Consider the following 22,510-nt stretch of genomic DNA (forward strand, 5'->3'; position numbering starts at 1 on the left):
TATATTTCCAAAAGCTGTAATGTTAATCTTTATTATCACACACACACAAGTACATGACATACAGCAGATGCAGTCTTATATGGTCTTGCATAAATCTTACAGGTTGATTGTACTTTTTTGTTAACATTGGAGGTTGTAGTTTGTGCTGTTTTTAAACCGTGTTGCATTATTCAGAATAGTTGGAGACATTATAGGGAATTAAACTATTTTACAACTAAATGAAATAATAAAATACCTATGTCCTACAAAATCTTAAAAAACTAAAGGGAAGTCAGATCTTTTGGGGACGGTTAAAAAGAGCACAGACACAGACTGCTGCACCTCTGTCTCCCTCTGCTGGTGACAAATGTAATAAACATTATATAAGAAGGGGACATTTTAATGTTTTTCTGTTTCACAAACATCTAAATCATCCGCCTGTAATGCCTGACGTTTTCACATCACAAAACCGACTTGTTAGCAGGTGGTGCATACAATGAATTACACTCAGGCGTCGCCTACGAGCAAGTTCAGGCAGTCAACTCCAGCTGCATTAATTTCACACTTAACACGCCTCATTCTCAACAATTAGTTGACAACATCGCCTTCCAATAAGTGGTCTATTTAAGCTACATATACGGTCTCTGCCATTGCTCTTTTATCCCAATCTCAGACCTGACACCAGTACTGCTTTTTTGGGGTTGATTCCCAACTTAGATGTCAAACTGACATACTGTATTTTTTGTTGTTGTTTCATTGACAGGCTTTAAGCATTTGAGCCTTACATTTAATAAACTCTGTTTAGTGGGTCTTTTTAAGTGTCAAATGGATATATACATATCTATACACAGCCAGTGAATAAAAAGATAATAGACTTTAACATGAGTGAAGAAGCCACATTTAAAAAATAGTTCGGAATTTAACAGGAAATATTTTACTTTGTTATATAAAGCACACAAGTATAAAACAAATAAATATAATAAACTAATTCAACAATCTTTTTTTGAGATTGAAATGATGAGAGGAAAAGTTGGTTAAGACAATGCTGACACATGCAGAGTCAAAACAACCCTCACTACTGTGAAAACAGTCTTAGCAGTATTGGAATTATTGTTGGCATTGTCATGTATTTCCCAATACAATCTAGAAACCAATAAGCACCTGTTACATGTGTCAGTATTAATGTGTAAAAACACATGAAACAGAGGAACATGATGTCTACCTGCAGGATGGCCACCTCATTCCTCAGCTGGCTCTCCTGCTTGGTGGGGAAGCGAAGCTTGTCAATGACTTTGACAGCGACGTCCCGTCCTGTTTTCCTGTGCTTTCCTGATGAAGAAATAAATAATTATTAACAGGTGGCTTTAAACTGAGTCAAACATGTGGACATTCAAAGGGCCCTGGTGTCTAGAGTTTGTGATATACTTAAAATAGTACTTCACTAACTTAAAGATGCGCTCATACATTCCTGTGTGAACCATAATGGAGAAAAATCTGATGCACCAGAATGAAAATGTTATTTAAGCTCCTACTCTCCATATTTCAATACTATTTTGAACGCTAAGAAATATTTGACTTACATATGTCTTGCAGCTTGAACGTAAAACACAGAATGTCATAAAAACACCAGGATGTAATGCATGTACTGTAAGTGTTACCAAGGGCTCCCATATTTAATTTTAATTTTCCCTGTGCAGCACTTTAAGACTTTGTATGTCTATGTATGGGAAAGAGTAACAGTAATATTAGAGAAATGGAGAAAGATATGACAAATGTTAAGACTTTAACCCATGACGGGTGCGGGAACTACAGATGCACATGGGGCGCATGATCTAACTGATTAGACACAGTTGTGTGCCATAGTCTTCATTTTGAACTTGAAAAAAGTCTGTCACATTTACTTGTTCATTATCACTGGTCAATGATATACATACCTCCATACACAACTCCAAACTGCCCAGATCCAAGTACTTCATCAGCAAAAATCTGGTAGACTGAACCAATATCCTGTAAGACAACAATATTTCATTTAAGCATTTTCTTCTTTTAAATTTGTTTCAAGCTACAAATGGAGAACTTGGTAAAATTTACAAAAGGTCTTACCACATTCTCTTGAATTTGACTGTTGGACACCGATATGCTGATTGAGGCTTGTCCTGAAAGTATAGAAGCCAAGAGGATATACCGATTATTAAATTGCTAAAACTAATAAGTGTATGCTTATGGGAAAAAGTTGTGTATTGTTCAGAGTTTTAAAAGCATACCATTTTCTTTCTCATAGTTTAATAAAAAAAAGAACTATAATCCTAATCTGAGATCAACAAACCTACACTTGTGACAAGGCCACATACTGTAAGCATTTTGGTTACCTGATTGAATTATTTAATTCTTGATAAAGATTTAAAAACATTCCAGTTTTCTTAAGATTTGCTATGCTTCAGATTTGCTATACTTCATTTCGGGACGTAGATGCCAAGGGACAGCACATTCTAATGTTAGAAATATTAAAAAGATATGCCAATCCACAAAATCTAAAACCACCACCCACCATGTGCAGCCCTGAACCTACTGTGCGGTGTATTCCCCTCAGCTGGTGCATCCTGAAAGATGGATGGCATCAGTGCTTGGCGGACTGCGCTCTCCCATGCCTTGGCCACCTCACGCCCGATGCCACTGTTAGGAGCTACTTGGCTGGGTGACGGGGGGGTCTGAGGGGGGAGAGGCTGAGGATTGCTGGGGGACGGTGGTGGGATGGTGTTGGGGTCCTCCCCCACAAAGTAGCACATGGTGTCTGTGATGAGCTCAAAGCAGTGAGGGTTCGTGCCGGCTGGAACGAGGGTGAAGTTGCTTCCAGGACGAACCTCTAGGATCTCAGACAGCGGGATCTCCTGCAACAGGTTGGATCAGAGAATTATGTTTCACACTTAATAAGTGACTTATAAACTTTGCTTTTCATTGAGTAAAGTACATTTACCTTGTAGTACTTGTTGGTGGTGTTGTTTTGGAAAAGGATGATGCACTTACAGTCCAGGCGCCAGTAGTGCCTTTTTCTCTGTTGGAAATAGAGTAAGGTGTTATGAGAGGGCCAAAAAAAAAAAAAGTAGTAAGGGACATTAAGGGCAGGATGGAAAAAGGAGTGTGAAAGCTAGGCATGGATTTTGGCAAAGGTCAGGGATTCATACGTAGGTATTTAAGTTCAATATCGACGTCCAGCGAGAAAGAAGAGCGTCAGATGAGACGAACTATGGACAGGAGTTCAAGCTGCAGGGAGAAAAGGTGGACATAACAAGAGAGCAGAGACAAGAGAAAAGAAAAAAAAACATGTTAAGTGTTAGTGAGGCTGGAGAAGACAGTAACAACAAAAATGTAGAAGCAGAAAAGTTTCCTTGAGGTCTATTAAAGAGAAAGTGGTTGGAAAAGGGAAAAGATAGATATAGTGCTTTTAGCAAGAATTTGACAAAACATCCACTTAGTGCTGGGTTTTTTTCATGGTTAGTTAGCTTCTTTACCACACATCATGCACACCAATATAAAAAAAGAAGCAATAACACTTTAAAAGCAGAACCATACAAGCTACCAACAGAGGGAATAGACCAATGCTGAGATGGAACTTTATCTTTCACAGTAAGTGCAAGTAAACGCAACAAAAATCAACGAAAGTGAAAAATTTAAATTGATGCATCTTCAATAAATGGACCTAACTGTATGTGTTCAGAATGACAAAAGTGACAAGACGCTGTGAATTATGGGTAACATTTTTACCAGTGTGTCCTTATTGCTGTAGTGAACCATCCATCCTTCCTTTATAGCCGTACTGGATCTGCGGGTGGTTTGTCTCATTGACTGTACTACCCTCATCAGAGGGATGTTCACACTGGAGAAAGAAGGAGTTCAGTTGGTCAAATAGCTACATTTGATTTGATTTGATTTCGATTTCATTTCCTCATACTTCTGGTCTCCACTGGTTCCATCCTGGTTGTTGTCAGGAGAGAAGGAGCCTGGGATGCTGCAGGCCTCGTCTGAGTCATCCATTGAAGATTTGTCTGCCGAGTCGTACTCGGTGCTGTAATCCATGGGCACCTCAGGGTCCGCACTGGGGCTTAACAAGTCTGCACCAAAATACGACAAAAAAAAACAGATTCAGGTGGGGATTTTACTTTAATTGAGAAACTGAAAAAAGTGCAACCCTCCATACTGACCGTCCATAGATAATACTTACCACAGTTACTTCTGTTTTCTAAGGAGATAAAAAAAATGAATGACACTTAATAAACATAACTTATGGTTTCAATCTAATCTGCTTCTAATAGTGGCAATCCAAGGTTAAAAGAGACATAAATACAAGACAAGATTGAATTATATCTTCCCTCACCTCCGAATGTCTCCCCGAGGCAGTCATTCGGGACCTTGTACGCACAGCGTTTATGGCAGTTGAACTTGCAGTCTGCCAGGATCAACAAGCAACAACTTCTGTTCAGTTATCATGCAATCCAATTACATCAAGCTAATATTTTGAATTGCACTTAACATTAATGAATTGTTATTTTCTCCTGACCTTTGCACTGAAGGCCCTGCCTGAAGAGTCCTCGGAGCAGCCTCTTGCAGTACTGGCACACCGTCGGCCGTGTGTACGAGTGGACAGCGAATGTGTGAGGCACCTTCACCTTGCTCATCAGGATCTTGTCCAAATGAACGGGTCGGCCTGTGTAGAAGCGTCTGGCGTCACTAGGGGTTCGTGGCTAGCAGAATAGGGAGGACATAGACAATGAAATGGATTGCCTGTGGATAAATAATTTGCCCGAAAACACTTTTGACATTTGGAAGCAGCAGAAACAAGATTTGTTACTTTATCAAACAAGTGCTTATTTACACACCTACAGACACAGAGTACAATATCATTTATTTAGAATAATGTTTGTGTCAACCTGACAAATGTATGTCCAGTAGTCCACTCTCTGACAGCTTTGCTTGTTGTCTCTAACTCCTACAATAACAAAATCTGGTTTAAACAGCTAAATGCTCCTCCACTAAATAAATACTACTTGTCACTTTATGCTGAGCATTCAGCGCAGAGAGGGTTTAATGAGTTGTTACACGGTGAACTTCAAATAAAGCAATAGAAATAAGAACAGTGAGAGTAGAATAAATCATCGACCATAGCTGCTTTGCACCTATGATTCCTCTCAGTTTCCTCTAAACTTTGGATTTCAGTACTTAAATACAAGAAACAAGTTAAAACAGCTGGCTGGTTGTATAATCATATGCATATTTAAAGTTTAAATCAATGTTGTTATTTTTAAGTTTACGTGTCTCAGTATTTTCTATTAATCAATTATTTTTTCCCCTTTTTTTTACACTCAACTTTTACAGGCGATTTTGCATCAATGTATTTACTGTATATGTATTTTAATTTTATTGACACCGAGGATAACGTTTTATTGGGAGGGATTTTATGTTTATGGCTGTTTGTGTCTGTTTGTTAAAATAAGCATAATCTCAATAAATATATGACAAAAAAATATAACAAATGAATACATTTGATGGAGCTTATCATTTTCTTCAAGGTTTCAATTATTCAAAATTTAAATGTCTATATAAGCAATTCTATTAGGATTTGGTCATGGTTATGGTTTTAGGAGCAGAGGTTTTAAAACTCCATCCCTAAACTTGGATGTCTTTGATGGGAAAAGTTATAGTTAAAATATCTTTAGATTATCTTGGAAGACATTTTCATTCACAAAAGATGGCATTTTCATTTTTTTTTGTCTGACCTTTCAGGTGTTTTAGTGTAAATCATGTTTTTTCACATCATTCTTAACGAAAATATGACTTTGTAAATCACTCAACTTGTTAGTTCAACTTAAAACAAAGTTACTAGATATGGCGAGAATGAAAACACCTCATTTGAGCGTAATAGCCTAAAAATGGCCAAAAGCATTGTGTGCATGAATCCAGCCTTACCATTTGAGTGTGTGAGCGTACAAGGCTGGCTTCTTCTGAGCAGGTGGAGGCTGTCCCGACACTGTACACCGACTCAGTGGTGGAGAGGCGCAGGGATTGGCTGCTGCTCAGGGAGGTGGTGGAAAGACGCCGTTTCCGAGCTCCACTGCAGTTGTTTGGGATGCTGAATGCACAGCGCTTGTGGTAGTTGAGTCCACATCCTGCAGGGGGCGCCATGGATTAAATAACCAAGGGGTTGTGAAAGTGATGGAGCATATTTGGTGAGTGTTTCAGTGGATTTCGAAGAGAAATTAGAGGAGCACATCAAAGTGTTTAATTGTTTTCCTCACCGTCACACTTAAGTCCTTGTCTGACCAGCCCAAACAGCATCTCTCCACAGTGATCACAGAAGGCCGGGGCCCGGTATGAGTGCACATTGAGTGCGTGGGGCCGAATCTGGAAATCTTCAAATGTGGCTGCAGCTGAAGAGATTAAAAAAATAATATTGTGGCGACAGTTGATGTCAAGATACAATCACTTGGCTGGAGCAGGGCAGATTAAGTTTGATATGGTGCATCGACTGTTACAGGAAAATACACTGCATTTCTCTCTGATAGGGGAGCATGTTTGAAACGATTAAAGAACAGATGATTGCAGTATAACTTGTAGTTAAATAAACAGGTAAGGACTTATATGACGAGTTTGATGTAGAGTTATTAATATGGCTATCTGAACATTAAGGTTTCACGATATTTAGGAGAGAGTAGAGTTGGCTTCTTACCAGAGAGCACCACCTCCACAAGATCTCCCTCCTGAATGTCACTGGCCCCTTTCACCAGCTGCAAGATGTTGTTTGTGGATGTGTCGTGCTTAAACAACAAAATCTTGTCATAAATGCCATAGAAGCCACACTCAGGGAACTGAAAAGAAAACAGAAACAAAATGTAGGTTAGGCGGATAAAACAGGCACAATTTTGCAAAAAGGTACAAAATGGATTTCATTATCCTTTTTAGCCTTTATTGGATAGGACAGCTGACAGGAAATGTGGGGACTAAAGAGTGGGGGATGACGTGCAGGAAAAGGCCACAGTGTGATTCCATCTTCAATTACAGCCTCTGTACTCAGCACTGTAGCCTCTGCACATGGGGTGCGCAACATTAGCGCTAGGCTATCTGACGCTTCAAGAGATGCCTTTCTTATTAGAAAATAAATCTGAATCCGCTATAGACAACTAAAGATTTCTGGTAAATGAATGTTGAGTACAAGGAGTCAAGTGTCTATTATTGACAGTCAATACTTTAGTTAAAAAACACACAATCAGAAGAAACCTTTAAAGGCAGCAGGACACTAGCCATGGTGCCTATTTGTATCGTGAGAAACAAGAAAAGAGCGTGAGTTTAGAGATACTGTCTAAGAATGGCTAGTTGTTGCACTTGCATGCAGATGTCTATTTATAGAGATTATTTATAGCCAAATCATATGCAGTTACATATGTCCGCAGATCGATTCCTGTATTGCATACCGCTCTTGCATTTCTCCACATTTGTGCTCCACAAAGACTTGTTCATGCATAAAGCCAAAGCACAATGAAATGGACTAAAGTACAACAAGCAAACCCAGAGCACTCCGGACAAACACAATTCGGTCATCACGCTATCAGATTCTGTATTTTATATTTCGTCTGTCAAAGTAGATTAACTTCAATTGAGTCTGTGGCACATATGCATACTACCATGATACGTGAAGTCATTGATCTGTCATTAACATGAACACAAAGAAGGTCTGCTTAAACATTCAGTACTCTCAACATGGTACATATAGGTACACAGGAATGTGTTTGTTCGCTCAAGCATTTGACATTACCCTATATCCTTAGCTAATACCATCACACCCTGTAAAGCTTCTGGAAAATAAAGCAGACAACGACACAGAAACCATGAACGCAAGGTGTAAGCACTTCTAAGGGGACTAGCTGACTTCATTCCACAAATTAATCAACATGGTCAACGTGGAGAGCAGGACAAGAGAGAAACTTGATCCTATCTTCCGATCAGTTATACACACACTCAGGAGTTTCCATGAAGCTCTTCCAGAGATATGAGAGATGAGTGTGTCAGTCAGAAGTCAGCAGAGCAGAGGAAGCTATCATAGGGAAACCCTGCGCTCCTGAATCTTTAATAATGTCTGGTTCACTTCAGTGGAACAACACAGGACACTAGAGCTACAGGTGGGAGTACGTAAACCTGAGAATTAAACTGGTAGAAGTTTTACACATTGAACACAAACACACAACTCTCCCTGCCCATGTTGTTTAATGTAGGCTCCAGATCCACCATATATAAGCTATAACAACTTACAGACACACACACACCTCCTCCTTATTAACATAACCACCCTCCCTAAAAACAAACACCTAAAACCTTTCCCCCCAAACCCTTTTCCTTCTTTTCTCCTAAATACATACTCAAACACAATCTCACACGGTCACACAGAGTTTACCATCAGGCGCTCCACTTCGCCACATCTAAAATCAGACCTGGTTTGTACAGCCGCCAAGCTACACAGTGAGTCCACCACGCCCCGGCAGTATAGCAGCAGAAAATTGCCCTTCTTCACACAAAGTCCCCAACTAATTCAGTGAACATTTCACATGGTTAGGTTACAAAAAGATTTCTAAACAGGAGTTACAAAACAAAACCTGGCACTATTACAGACGCTTGAAAGATATGGCCACAGGGCAGGACACACAAAAACAACACAAACAGGATTGTACACAGAAAGAACGCTAACACGGAGTTTTGTTTTGGGACAAAGTTGACGCTCATATTTCAATTTGCTAAAATCTTGATTTCCTATACGTAGGTTAGTGAGGTTATTTGTTTTACTAAGTTTTACTTCCTAAGTTGATGCCAAGCAATGATAGCAACTTAAATCAACATCTATGTCCAGCTTACCAACAGGAAAAGCCCTCAAAGGAGGCCTTGCTGCAACACAGGAATGCTGTGTTGCTGCAAGACCATTCACTGTTTTTTTTTTCACTCCACCAGAATATTTGACAATCTTGGAAAAATAATCAACCACAATAGTATTTTAAATGACATGCAGCCGTCAGAGATGTTAACAAGTGGGTCCGGAGGCATTTTAAATGGAGCACTTTTAAACATTCTCCACAGAAAAAAAAAAAAGAAGAAGACGGTGTTCGACAGAAAGACAGAGTTGATAGTTATTTCATAAGAAGGTGACAGAGGACAGCATGGACTTGATTTAGAAACATGAATGCTCAGGAATGCAATCTTTTTTCTTTTTTTTTGCAGCTCTAAATATGAGATGCATCTTGAAAACCACAGAGCGTTAGAGTGCCAAAAATCTTCTGACAGAAAAAAGATTTCCTGGCGATATTTAGTCAAAATATTGAGGTTGAATCAACTTTAGTCAAAAAGCTCTGTTCACTTTTGAACCAATTGTAAACACCTTTTCAACAGAAAAATGTTAAGTGTGTTGTATTATATATTATAGATATATAGATAATATAGATATTCCTCTAACAGGGAGAGAGGAAATTGATTGTTTCATGTAAGTTAGTTAAACAGGCCATTTAATCCCAACAGATGTCCACATGCATGATGCAGTCTTAAGGTCAATAAAGTTACTTATAAACAAGCTCCAACGTTTCCACAAGTCCAGACTTAAAACCTGCAAGTTGTCTGACAGCAGTGAATCATGTAATGACTGCATGCATTAGTACCAGGCATTACCACATGTAACACCAACTGCTGCCCCTTATAATTACCAACAACCACAGATCCCACAGATCAGAGGAGACGATGAGCCCAGCCAAAATCCATAGACAACCCTCAGTCTTAGCCATCTATGAGCCCACACAGGACTGTTGAGACTATTACCCTGCACTGTTACTCTTACTGCTTGCTTCTTCCTTGAGCAGCGACAGGCACAAATCAGGTCATACCATCCTGCATCTGCTGTCCTAATACACAATGTGCGTCTGGGCAGACCATGAGTCTTTACAGCTTGACTACAAAAACAAAAACACAAATATTCCAAAACCACATAAACCTCAGTGTAAAAGACTGTTTTTATTCTCTCTCTGTTTCAGTTTGCAGTGAAAACACAGCATGGGAAAGCACAAAAGCCGCACATAACTTCTGCCTGTGTCTAATCATGGTGAAAATTGAGTTTTCTGTCTTCTAATGATAACCCTATATGTTTGTGTGCACTGTATATTGCTGTAAAAAGTAGAAGCTAGGGGTGTTATTGTGCGACATGTTTGTGAAAGTCTGCAGAAAAAGAGCAGGCTTTATTGTCACTCATACTGTAGTGAAGTGTAGTGTGGTTTGCCTGGAGACAGGGCTGTGTCTGCAGCCGCTTTCTTTGGGTTACCAGGGATCAGGTTGCCCTACGTCGCCGGCACTATTCCTGCTGCTCTTCAGGCCAGTGAAGCCATTATGTGTGAAATGAATTATGGAATAGGCTTTCTTTTCCAAAATCCCTCCCTACAACAACAACTCTACTTGCTTTACATCTGCACTAACCAGCTTTCCTCCATCTTGTTATCCGCCTCTATCCGTCTTGTGTTTTAACCTATGCAAATTTAACAAGAAACATCATCATACAAAACAGCCATCAAGTAGCTAAAGGCAAACAGGGAGAGACAAAGAAAAATGTATACAGTTTTCTTTTCTGAGCTCTAATGTGGTCCACCCCCTCTCCTGTACACTGATGTAATGCTTAAGGTGGGCTAGCAGTGCCTGTGCATACATTGTGCACACACATCTTCCTCATTGTATCATTATGATGTCATGGAACAGGGATTTGAACTGTTCCTGTCGTCCACCTAAAACTATTAACATGTGATGCAGGCCACCACCACAGAGAAGTGATTGTAGACAAAGTGAAATGTAATTCTTCTACTTCACTTCATATTTGTGTTGCTACATGCACACAAAAGATGGTTTGGATTGAAGTATTTCAAAGAAGATCTGTTCATAAAAAAATAAATGATCAAATGAGGTGTAAACTAACAATATGTCGGATTTTAATTTGGTTCATTACTGAAGGTGTAAGAGACGCATGGTGTTTTATGCCTCCCCTCCGCGACAACAAGCGCCTGTTGACAAAGAGGGCGGTGAAGTCGGCAAAGACGTTGTGAGAAGCCCATCAACCGTGTCACATGACATGCAGTAATATTAACATATTTTGTGCATATGTGACTCGACGCGCATCTACAATGCTAACTGTTTGCATGTGGAGCAGGGACAATTGTGTTTAAGCACGGTACGGGAAAACGTTGCTTGTGTCAGTGTGCCCTTAGCCTCAGCCATTGTATCAGAGTCAGAGATGACCCAACACCAAAGTTAAATAGTGCAATAAACATCAACCGCACTGTGGACATGGGAGCGGTGCCATTCTCAACCACTGGAACTAACATTTTAAGGTGGATAGTAACAAATTGTAGCTTAAGTTATGTAAAGACAATCATGCATTGAAAGTAAAAGAACATGCCACAGTCATAGGTTTTCTTTACACTTTAGCAACAGGTAAGGTTCCCCTCAAAGCATTGTTTGTTGCACACATACTGTACACAGCACTTCACTTCACTTCACTTTGACTTTAAGGGGCCTGTCAATGTTTCTAAATATAGCCCCCACTTAAATGAAAACACGCTGCACATGTGAAGAACACAAACACTTTCATGTCCTGCAGAGAAAGACGCTTGCTTCTGCTTTTCATCCTCCCCATCACTTCCCCTCCAGCAGCTCAGCGCGAGCCACCTTCCGCCACCAAGCCACACAAACACACACACACACACACGGGCACGCACATATAAATGAATCATCTTTGGTGGCAGCGAACCAAAGCTCTGCGTTTTTTAAGAAGCTGCATTTTCAGATGGTTAATAGTAAACACAGAGAGTCGTTGTTTTGTTTAATGGCTATCAGACTGACCTTATTATTATAAAGGGGTATTTTTATCAAACTCATCAGAAGCTTTTCATACTATAGTCTTAGTTTAACTTCTTTTTAAGGATGGAAATGGCTACAATATCAAATTCTCACAAGTATAATTCTTGTGATGTAACTGACACTCTTACAACAATCATCTATTTAGCTCTACAAACACCACAAAAGGAAGATTTATATTTTTCTGCGTCGGGCTCAGAGGCCTTTACTCCTCGGTCACTTTGTGTAGTTTCTGTATAAACACTGTCCTAAACTATTTTCTCCACTTTATTTAGAAAGTAGCGCCAGTTGCATTTTGTAGACGATAGATCTTTAGTGAGTATTTAGCAAGACTACAGCAACTAATAATAATTACAACGAGGCCTATTCATTGCTTAGATGAGGCAGGAAACCAAAGCTCACGATAGGTGGGAAGCCACTTGTATAAAACATACACATGTGTCATCTACCACAATCAAGAAAAACACACACACATATACACTCTGTTATCAAAGAAACGTGTAGACACTGAATTTTGGCTTAATGTGGTAAAATATTATAATTCTATTTCTAAAGGCCACACAGCTGGGTCATCAAGACTACCAAAGACATGCTTAACATTGAGCACGCTGACAAAATACATAAGGTTGTCATATTCAAGTTAAATAACAGAATAATGGGGAAAAATGGAGTGTTCAGCTGAACTGACAGTTTACTATCTGGTACATGTCCATTGGAAGTAGTATAGCACGAAAGCTCTTGTCAAACTTCTCTGCGCACGTGTTGCTTTGTTTTCTCGAAGCATGTTAAAGAACGCCTGCAAACTGAGATGTTACAGAGCGACAGGGGCTGGATTTGTGTTAACACAGTGAAGAATGTTACAGAAACACTCGCCAATCTATCACACCAAATGCTGTGTGAAATATGGGACACTGCACACTATAAACAGTGTGACCTCTACAGCCTTACATGGTCTTCTGTGCTCGTATGTGTGAGTGTGTGTTATCACAACAGGATCCTTATGCAGTCGTTTTATAGTCAGAAGGAAACACGCTGCATCCTTTCAAACCAAGGACATTGTTTAAACATCCACACAGCAAAGTTGCACAGCCTCAGGCATATACGTGCTTTCACTCTTACCTACACTTCACTGTAGGTGCACTTGTGTATATATGCGTCTATTTTGCATGACCCATCCTCCTCATTAAGACCCAAACGCAAATTGTCGGGCACAGGACTCAGTAGGAATCCCACATTTTTGAAAGTGATGAGGTGTCTAATGAGGAGTTGCTGCGGCAACAGGCGTGTGAAGACGTCAATAATCTGCCCTCATTAGATCCTGACAACAACTTGGCACAACGCAGGAATTTTTCCATTTCTGCTGACAGCGTTGGGGATCGTACAAACTGACTGCATCGTGTTCTATTTTTAACCTGAGTGAGGTCATACGCCTTTAAGAGATGGCACAGACAACAAAAAATGACAGCCATCCCTGCCCTTTCTGTGGCCTCAGTCACCTGAAGACTTTGAGCCTCACATTTTAAAGGCTCAAAAGGAAAGAAAAAGCACACATGACCGCTTTTTTCTTGAAGCTCTCACGTCACGCTTTAAATAACAAAAGTGAGTGACAGCTCTGTGCCAGGAGGACGAGGAATTAGGCAATCCCCATGACGTCAGTTAAACGCTGGGCTTGGCAGGCACAAAGAAGGAAAACAAAATGAGGATGAATACACACAGAAAGTGTGTATACAAAGACTGAGAGCTGAAAGGCTGCATGACGTAGTGTCATGCTGTCACTATGTCCTCAATAAATGTACCATCTTCATTAAAGCCTTTATACATGCAGAAACGTAATGCTCTTAGCATACTTGATTTCTCTTTTGAAAGTAAGCCTAATATTCAACAACCTCCACGTTAACATGCACCTACAAACTCACCTGTACAGACAAGCCTTCATGTAATCTATTACCTTTCCCTATGCCTACTATTTTGCACGTCATTTTTTTATGTTTTTACTTTTTGAATTTGTGAAGCACTTTGTAACAGATTGTTTTAAAAGTGCTATATAAATAAAGATTTACTTTCTTACTTACTTAAAAACAAACACAAATAAGAATAAAAGGGAGATTGTATCATTGGTAGTGAGAGTTACAGATCAAACATCTTTTGCAGAAGGAAGTCGTTTATCAATCAAATTAATAAGAATCCATCCAGTTTGATTGTGATCTTTGCAATGAGACATCAAATGCCAAATGCAAAATTCCGTCTTCCTGGTCGTGATGTTTTTCCTCTTGAAACATGACGTGAGGGACAGACGTGCAACATGGGAGAGGTTTTTTAAAAGTGTAAACCAATACTGGGGGAGTAAAAGGACAAGTATTATATTTGAGAGTTGTCAAAGATTTGTAAGAACGCAGCTGTCTGTCATTTTACTTTGGTTTGCCAGTCTGACTTGCTTTCCTCACATACAATCATGACAAAGTGAAAAATAAATGAAGTGATTGAAGGAAAGCTCTGTAAGCTACAGGCATGCACAGATGTGTTTCTCTCAAGTTCAAGAGCCAGATGTAGTACCTTATTTTTTTTTTTACAATTCACCTCACTGGGGCCATGTGGGAAATGAGCTAACGGTCAGACTTCAACCCAGGCTGCCTGGCTGTTTAGAGGACAATATCCCCCGTACATGCGTCTCTTCCTAACTGCTAGGCCACCTACCCCCAAGAGCAGAAACTTTTTAATCATTAAATAGTTAAATAATACATTCAATGGGTTTGGAAGTCTGTCAGGATCAGTCAGAATTAATTAAAAAAGGGTATTAAATCATATTGATTAATTGTGTGTGAATAACAACAAAAACTTCTTTGGGGCACCTGCCAAATGGAAGTGCATGTAAGTCCATAAACTTAAAGTGCCATAGACACTTCCAGATGCACTCCAGTGTATGAACAATATGCCACAAATAAAACTACAGATGTGCAACAGTTGATCCTGCCCGTTAGCTGTGGCTTAAGCCAGAGCTTAACTGAGTGACCAATGACACTGTAGCATCTTATACTGTAGAGAGGGTAAGAAACCCCTAACTTAAGAAACAACCTGTAAATGGATCATTTCTTCAGTTAACGTTATTGACTGTGCTACTAATTGTGTTAGTCAGTTAATTTCTGTGATGTGTAAGAATCAAGTTCACAAACTAAAATGTACAACCTGCTCCATGTGTCGGAAACGGAATCCTATGCATTTCTGTTTTGAATGCATTTTCAGGCAGATATATAAACACATACTTCGTCATACTTTGATGCTGTAAGTTGTAGGTCTTCCCGCTCCTTAACTATGCATCATGCATATTAAGGTTTCTCCTAAAAAAAACAAGGGATATACAAGCTTTCTATACAATTAAGCAGAGAAAAAAATACACTTAGGTCAAACGACAGACCTCAAAAGAACTGACTGTAGTTTTGCATTACATTACTTGGTGTAAAAAGTTATTCATCCTTGCATTTTCAATAAATGGCATGACTGTACTCTGTACTCTGTGTTTCCCCTAAGTCATGGTTGTTGTACAGTATGTGTGTGGGTGTGTGTGTGTGTGTGTGTGTGTGTGTGTGTGTGTGTGTGTGTGTCATCATGGAAAGCAAAGACATAAGCAGGTCTGCATTCCTAACCTGTACGTTTTCTGCATGCCTGAGATAACGGAGTAAACCTGAGAGACTGGAGGAGGGGGAGGGAGTGTGAATCCTTCTCATACGTAACATCCACACAACATGCACAGAAAACATAATTCACATGACCTGTGAACATACAAACATCCAGGGCTGAATAGAGAGAAGAAAAGGCAATATTGATAATGTGAATATGCTTAGGCAAATATTTGCTTCACAAACATAATATAGGTGGAAAAAAAACATGAAGCACACGACCCATATTAGAATGGGTTAAAATACACAGGCATATGTGTGCATATACTGTATTTAGATTATTTCCTACATAAAGAACCTGCGTGTGTGTGCGTGTGTAGGTGTGTGTTTGTGTGTATCCTGTAAATTCAAAAAGCGGAGTCTCAAACAGGAGCGCTGGGACAAAGTGTCTCATTCTGCTCCGAGCATGAAGGAAGACGGGAAGGTAACCTGAGAGCCATGACTGGGTATGACAGAGGGGTCCAGGGATAAAGGAGACACGCACAGCTACTCTAAAGCAGCCTTTGTCTAAAGCCCCCACCCATCCTTCCCCTCCTTCTCCTTTTCTTCCGTCCCTTCCTGGCTTGGTTCAGAACAGGTAAGCTGATAGGAACCTTGGATTCGGCCCACTCTGTGCATGAACAACTCACTGATTCATCACAAGAGAGAGAGATAGAAAACAGGCCCTCACATGAGCTTGTAAAGAAGAAAACTAAAGGTGTATGGAAAATAAATGACTGATGAAATAAATATGCAGATGCCAAAACTGTTTTATCAGCCCTTGTTGTGTTTTAAAACCAAATTGAAAAGCATGTTGGTTTCTATACAGTCTCATTGTTTTAGTTCAAAGTTAACAAAAAAAAGGAAAACCAGTCAAGTTATTTGTGAACAAACAGCACTCAGAGTTTTTTCAGAAATCAGCCATACAACATTGCTATTATGCTTGGCTGCTGTAACGCTGTACATTTCTCAGTTTGTGAGATTAAAAAAGGATTTTCTTAACTTGGAAAATGACATTCTTTTAAAGAAAGCACAACATTCTTTTTGCTGAAAAAGACACGTTTTTTTTTAGGGGCGTGATTCAAGCTGTTTCTAAGAAGTCAACATCCTGTGTGCAGAAAGAGAGATGGGGAATGACTCCATGATCTGGTGTTGAAAAACAAAGCTCTTACAGTAAGGTTGCTTTCATTTGGTTTGGTTTGCGTTCAGACTGCAATTGGTCAAGCTCACCAAAGCCTGTCGAATTATGTCAGATACTCATGCATCACTAGTTGGGCTGTAGCTGTGGTGTCGGACAGATCTAAAAAACGAAAGCAAAATGTACAGAAACGCTTGCTGATGGGTTGAATGATATAAATGTCCCTAAAGCTGAATCTATCAACAGACTGGATAATATTAACGCAGCATATCACAGCCGTGGTTCTGATCTAACAGACAACACTGAGACTCTGTGCAGGCTGGAAGATAGACAATTTAATGATCAGTGTGGAGCCATTATATACAGCACAACAGATGTCACAAATTCCTTCCCACTTTAGATATTTCTATACATGGTATGAAGAATCACATTACCTTTACTCTTTAAATGTCAAACCTCTATTTGAGGAACACTTCATCATTCTACTGTCAACTGAGGCCATACATTATACTTTTGTGATACCTCATATAACGTGTTTCTCTTCAAATATAGTCATATCTTCTCAGAATAAATCGTAGTCTGCTAACAGCAAAGTCATCTCTACAAGATGTAACCAAACTGAACGTATTCACAGAAATTCGTACTATCACTTGCTCAAGTCGGAACAATAGCCTAAACAATTTTCGTCATCAACTCGGGGGGCAAAATATGTTTGTTCATGTGAAGATACTTTTTAATGGCTAATTTACGTATTTAACATTTACATTTACATTTTGCGCAAATATTAGACTACTTGTAACAGAGACGTTGCACACATTGTCTTCGTAGCATCCACGCTGTCTGTTGTTATTAAAACTTAATCATACTGAAGTGGGATAGGTAACTTTCCAATTCCGAGGAGCACCTGAATGCAGCATGCAGCTCAGGTCAGCAGCTGCTGTGATCCAGCCTGCACTACAACCTCAATGTAAACAAGATAGAGGAAGATTGGCATGCTAATGATTGCCATACTCTGCAAAATCCAATTTTCATCATGATACAGATGGTCAAATTCAACCCACAATGCATTGTGTTTTGGTTCGTATCCCTGGTTTGGTCCGAAATGCGTTCCCACCTACAGAGAATCGAACTCTGGTGCACTTGTAAGCGGACCAAGACCCCCGTTTTTAAGCAGACCAGAGTTTGGTTCTTTGGTCTGCACCAGAGTTCGTTTTGAGCGTTCACATCACCCCAAACTAAACAAGCTATCCAACAAACTGCACCAGAGTTCATTTCAAGCGGACCAAACGGCTCAGGTGTGAAAGCACCCTAAGTCGTTTTGCTATATAAGTAATCAGTCACTGATGGGCTTTAAAAGTCCGCTTCAGAAACCAACAGCTGACGTCACTGATAGTACGTCCATGTTTACACACTGTCTAAGGGAATGGCATGCAACAATGACCCCAATCTTGACATCTCAATTACATGTCCGGGAGCGTATTTTATTAAGCAACTAGAGAGACCAGAAACTAGAGAAAGAAATTAGTCTGCATAGAAAGAACTTGACAGCATAGTTGGACATACAGTATCCCTATGAAGCATTCATTAACATTTACTTTACAATTCAATGATATCTTTGTTTGTGCCTGTTAATATCTTTGCATCTTTGGTGCTTATAAGGTTTAGAAGGTGGGTAAGTAGGTTTCTCTGATACTGAGCAGAGTCTTGCAAAGACCTGAGACTGATCAAAAGGGGAATGTTGAAAAAGAAAAGTAAAAGCATATTCAGTAAAGTGGAAATATGTGTGTTTTCGATTCCAATCTACTGATGAAGCAAAACAACTACAAATGGACGAGCTGTAAAAGTTAGAGCTGATAATGAAGTTTAAAGCAACAATTTAGCCAACTGCAGTTGTGATACCGATGTCTGTTTTTGTTATTTCTTTGTAATTCTTCGTGTCTGTTTTTTCAAATGAGCTATTTGATTGGACACATTTTAAATCGTTGATAATAGTCCCTCCTCTTTAAATGTCACTGGAGCATGTTTCACAAACTGCACGTGGCTGATCGTTTCCAGAGAAGGAATAAGACTCCCACATTGCTGTCAAACACTTTTAGGTTTGACAGTGAAAAATACTCAGAGTTTGTGTAAAGGGTGACTTCTAAACAACTTCTTGTGTAGATAGTTACAGGATGCATCTTAATCATTATATAATCCCTACAGGAGGAACAGAAAGTAGTAAAAAATCATTTTTAAATATATGGAAAACGAGAGGTTAATAAGTTTGATGCTTGACTACTCAAGAATTACTCTGTGACACTTCACATGAAGCTCACTGGGCTGACATCAGCAAAAGTCCTTACATGGTAAATAGCACCTTCAATAACAATAAACAAATGAGGATAGACACTGAGAAATGACTCATCTAAACACAGGTGCAACTGAGGTCCGTAGCTGTAAATCCTTACATCGACAAATGAATAAACTTATTTCAATTGACCCCTAATTCTCTGGTAGCCATCTACCTTCAGTGAAGACCACAATCAGGAGTGTTTGTACATTCTCCATTCTCCACACACATAAACTTAGAGCTGCATGCTGAGGGCCACAATAGGCACATTACTGCACTCTGAGTCATCACCTCTTCCTTTATGTGTGCCCCCTCTCCACATGCTGCTCTTTCTCTCCCTCTCATCCCTGCTCTACTTTAGCTTAAGATTCTAAGTGAAAGAAAGACGGAAAGAAAACACTTGAGGCTACACACTCACTCCAGTTATATTACAAACATGAGGCTATACATCTATTGAAGTACGCAGATGCTACTCTAATTATTGATGAGCAGCTCTACCGTTGAACATTTTAATTAAAAGTCCATTAAAGCCTAAATACTGTCTTCATATAGACGCATGAAGAAGAGGAACGGTCTCTTCTGTCTTCTGCATGACTGAAACGTCTAAACCCCCAAATCCAATTAGTTTTGATTATTTTGAAGTGATGACAAAATGGATGTTGTTCTTGCACATAGATTTAAACACTTTTAGGTTAATTAAAACAAATGACGTGGTAAACAACCAGAGTAAAGGTTGGTGGAAATATGTATGTGCATGTTTATATTCCATGCGTTTGATTTAGCATTAACAAAGTGCAAGACAAATTGGAAAGGAAAAGCAATTTATAAGAACTCACTAGAAATTCTCAATCAGCTTTAGGGCAAGAAACAGCAGTACAAGTTTCATAATAATAATTCTTTAATTGAATGCCAAGTGGCAGCTTCTTGGTCAGTTCTGAGATTAAAGCAACTTCACTCTTTTACATCTTTAGCCTATATGGAGGAACAGTAATGGAATACAAATTATTTTAATAAGAGACGAAAACATGTACATTGCTGTTGAGCCAGCTATGTAATTGCATTATTTCAAATGTTGTTACAATGTTTGATTGTTTGAAGATCAAAAATTCCATAAGAAAGTTATGTATTTTCTTAAGCACAGAAAAAAAAAAAAAAAAAAAAAAAATTTAACCCACTGTAATGAAACAATGGGCATCAAGAAGAGTTCACAATACATTTAAAAACATCAAAATTACATTTTGAAAAGTATTTAACAATCCTTTTGGCTGCTTTTTTAAATACAAATCTGAGCCGTTCCTTAAAATAAATGGGCTCAGTGAATGTAATGATGACAATCATAGAGCTTCCTCAAAGCCCATCTTAAGAACTAAAAGGTTGAAAATGAGTAATGGTTATTTTCCATGGTTTCGTGCACTAACCAAACTTTAGTATTGATGTCATGCGTTTGTCTTCTGAGGTAAGACTGGAATTTTGCCCATTTTCCCACGTGAAGTTAACATCCTGTGCATGCAGACAAACGCATAAATACACTGGCACCTTATGTGTCTGGGTCAAGCTGACACACAGTACCCCAGACGACCATGTCAACCCTTACACTGAGCCCATTGTCCACTGTCTCCTCAGGAACACACAAGAACACTTACGTTACACACTGGAGATCAAAACGACAAATGGTTTCAGCCCCACAATGATGAAGCTCTCTGTTTTTTCTATAGATTAAGTTGTGTTATAAGAAGTTTCATGCAGCTCCGATCCATCTCCAAATTACGACCAGTTTATCTGACCTGGAGAAAGTTATTCATGCATTATTCATGCATGCCTATCCACCCCCAATCAACTACTGTAATTCACTTTATTTTGGTTTAAAATTCAATGCCTTGTTTTATATTTTTATCTGCGCTGTTCATGCTCAAAGTGCTATATAAATAAAGTTGACTTGAGTTAATATATACTGTATCTTATAAATTCTTTTTCGATCATCTGAATTAAAGTTAAATAACTAAAAAAAGAAAAGAAGTGCAACTCTTCCAGAAACGGTCACTCGTTCACAATTCCAGCTATTTCAATAGAAATCAGGCTTCAATAACATCATTTTCTCTTTGTGTCATACGCTTTCATGTGTGTTTTATCTTTCCTTGGTGCTCTCCCTCCTCTCATAGAGCCCTGTGTCAGGCCGTTTCTCTCTAACTGACTGGTACAAATGCTCCACATGTTTGTAGCTAAATGTCATAGAGCTCTGCTCTGTTGCTACCAATTGGATTAGAGCATAAAACCGTTTTCACCGGTACTAATCACTGGATTAGTATCATAAGGTCTCCTTTACTCAGATCAAGAAGAGGAATGCAGGGGCCCAAGGAACACATAATTGAGTGAAAATAAGGGTTGGCCATAAAGGACCATTCTGTTTGATTACAAATGGTGTCTCACTTTACTGGTCTTGGACATTGTTCCAACTGGTTATTTCAGCTGTCCAAATTCGTTTTAGCAAAAACATTTGATGTTTGGAATGCATATCACTGCAAACTTTCAGTGCCACATTTTACAATATAATAAGTTCATTTATCATCTGGCATTAAACCTGGAAGAGTATCAGATTCATTTGCAGCTTTATCGACACATTGTTTCCTCACTGAACAAACTAAATAAAAGAACAAGTCAATTGACTCTGCAGTCCATCCACACTGTGCTCATTTACCTTATCAAGACAACAAGACAATAACTGAAAAAGTGTGTGTTGTCAAGCTATTGCCATCATGTCTTCATTTGCACAGCTGTTTCAAAGCAAAGCGTCCAAACATATGACTGGATGAGACGCATTTGTTATTTACCACACCCTCTGCTTTACATAGGCCAATATATCACTTGACAAAGTCTCCTTGCAATTTGCACTGCTGCACATAAAGCCAGTGCACCCAAATCTCTCAAGTTGTGTACTTGCCATTGAAAAAAAGACGTCCCCTAACATTTAAAATCAACAGAGAAATAGCCTATGTGAATGGTTAGCAGGACAAAGGAAATCTGTTCCTAAAAATGGGATTGATTGTCAGTTTGAGAGTAAATAAGGCAAATACAGCCTGTGCTTTGATTGTTGCTTGCCCTCTTTGCAGCTTTTGAGATATGTTGTTGTGATTATTATCTAATTTGGAAATCATGGCCAAAACTTCGAAATAAAGCTAACGCAAACGTTGATACCAAAGCTAACTTTAAACACTCTAGCCTCTACCGGAAACAAGTTTGTTTGAGCACTTTCTTTTATATCAGGACTACAATCACAACTGCAGATCACGATTCAAACCATTCAAATCTCCATCCGTCATCCCACCCTTCTTCCTCACACATCACTGTCACTGGCCTACCAGCAGTGTGTGTGCGCTTTGAATAATCAAATGTCCGTGTGGTAGCTTCCCCTGCAGCACAGCCGCCAACAGCCAGGGGACACCGGGCACGGTCAGTCATGCAAAGCTGTTCCGCTACCATGCAAATGTGAGCGAG

At 39.3% G+C, this 22,510-nt stretch overlaps 1 protein-coding gene across 3 annotated transcripts in view; it reads right to left on the bottom strand.

Moving 5' to 3' along the window:
* The window catches only part of prkd2 (protein kinase D2), a 34,101-nt gene that overhangs the window by 4,154 nt on the left and 7,437 nt on the right, over nucleotides 1-22,510 (bottom strand). For all 3 annotated transcript variants that reach the window (XM_079354633.1, XM_079354634.1, XM_079354635.1), the window contains 13 exons: nucleotides 6,701-6,839; nucleotides 6,270-6,401; nucleotides 5,941-6,140; nucleotides 4,535-4,718; nucleotides 4,352-4,423; nucleotides 4,199-4,216; nucleotides 3,929-4,088; nucleotides 3,742-3,853; nucleotides 2,954-3,031; nucleotides 2,549-2,867; nucleotides 2,083-2,135; nucleotides 1,914-1,986; nucleotides 1,202-1,308 (listed from right to left, as the gene is read on the bottom strand). In XM_079354633.1, the coding sequence (XP_079210759.1) occupies nucleotides 1,202-1,308; nucleotides 1,914-1,986; nucleotides 2,083-2,135; nucleotides 2,549-2,867; nucleotides 2,954-3,031; nucleotides 3,742-3,853; nucleotides 3,929-4,088; nucleotides 4,199-4,216; nucleotides 4,352-4,423; nucleotides 4,535-4,718; nucleotides 5,941-6,140; nucleotides 6,270-6,401; nucleotides 6,701-6,839 (1,647 nt within the window). The remainder of the gene's footprint in view (nucleotides 1-1,201; nucleotides 1,309-1,913; nucleotides 1,987-2,082; nucleotides 2,136-2,548; nucleotides 2,868-2,953; nucleotides 3,032-3,741; nucleotides 3,854-3,928; nucleotides 4,089-4,198; nucleotides 4,217-4,351; nucleotides 4,424-4,534; nucleotides 4,719-5,940; nucleotides 6,141-6,269; nucleotides 6,402-6,700; nucleotides 6,840-22,510) is intronic.

The sequence above is a fragment of the Symphodus melops genome (assembly GCF_947650265.1).
Source record: "Symphodus melops genome assembly, chromosome: 10".
Taxonomy (NCBI): Eukaryota; Metazoa; Chordata; class Actinopteri; order Labriformes; family Labridae; genus Symphodus; species Symphodus melops.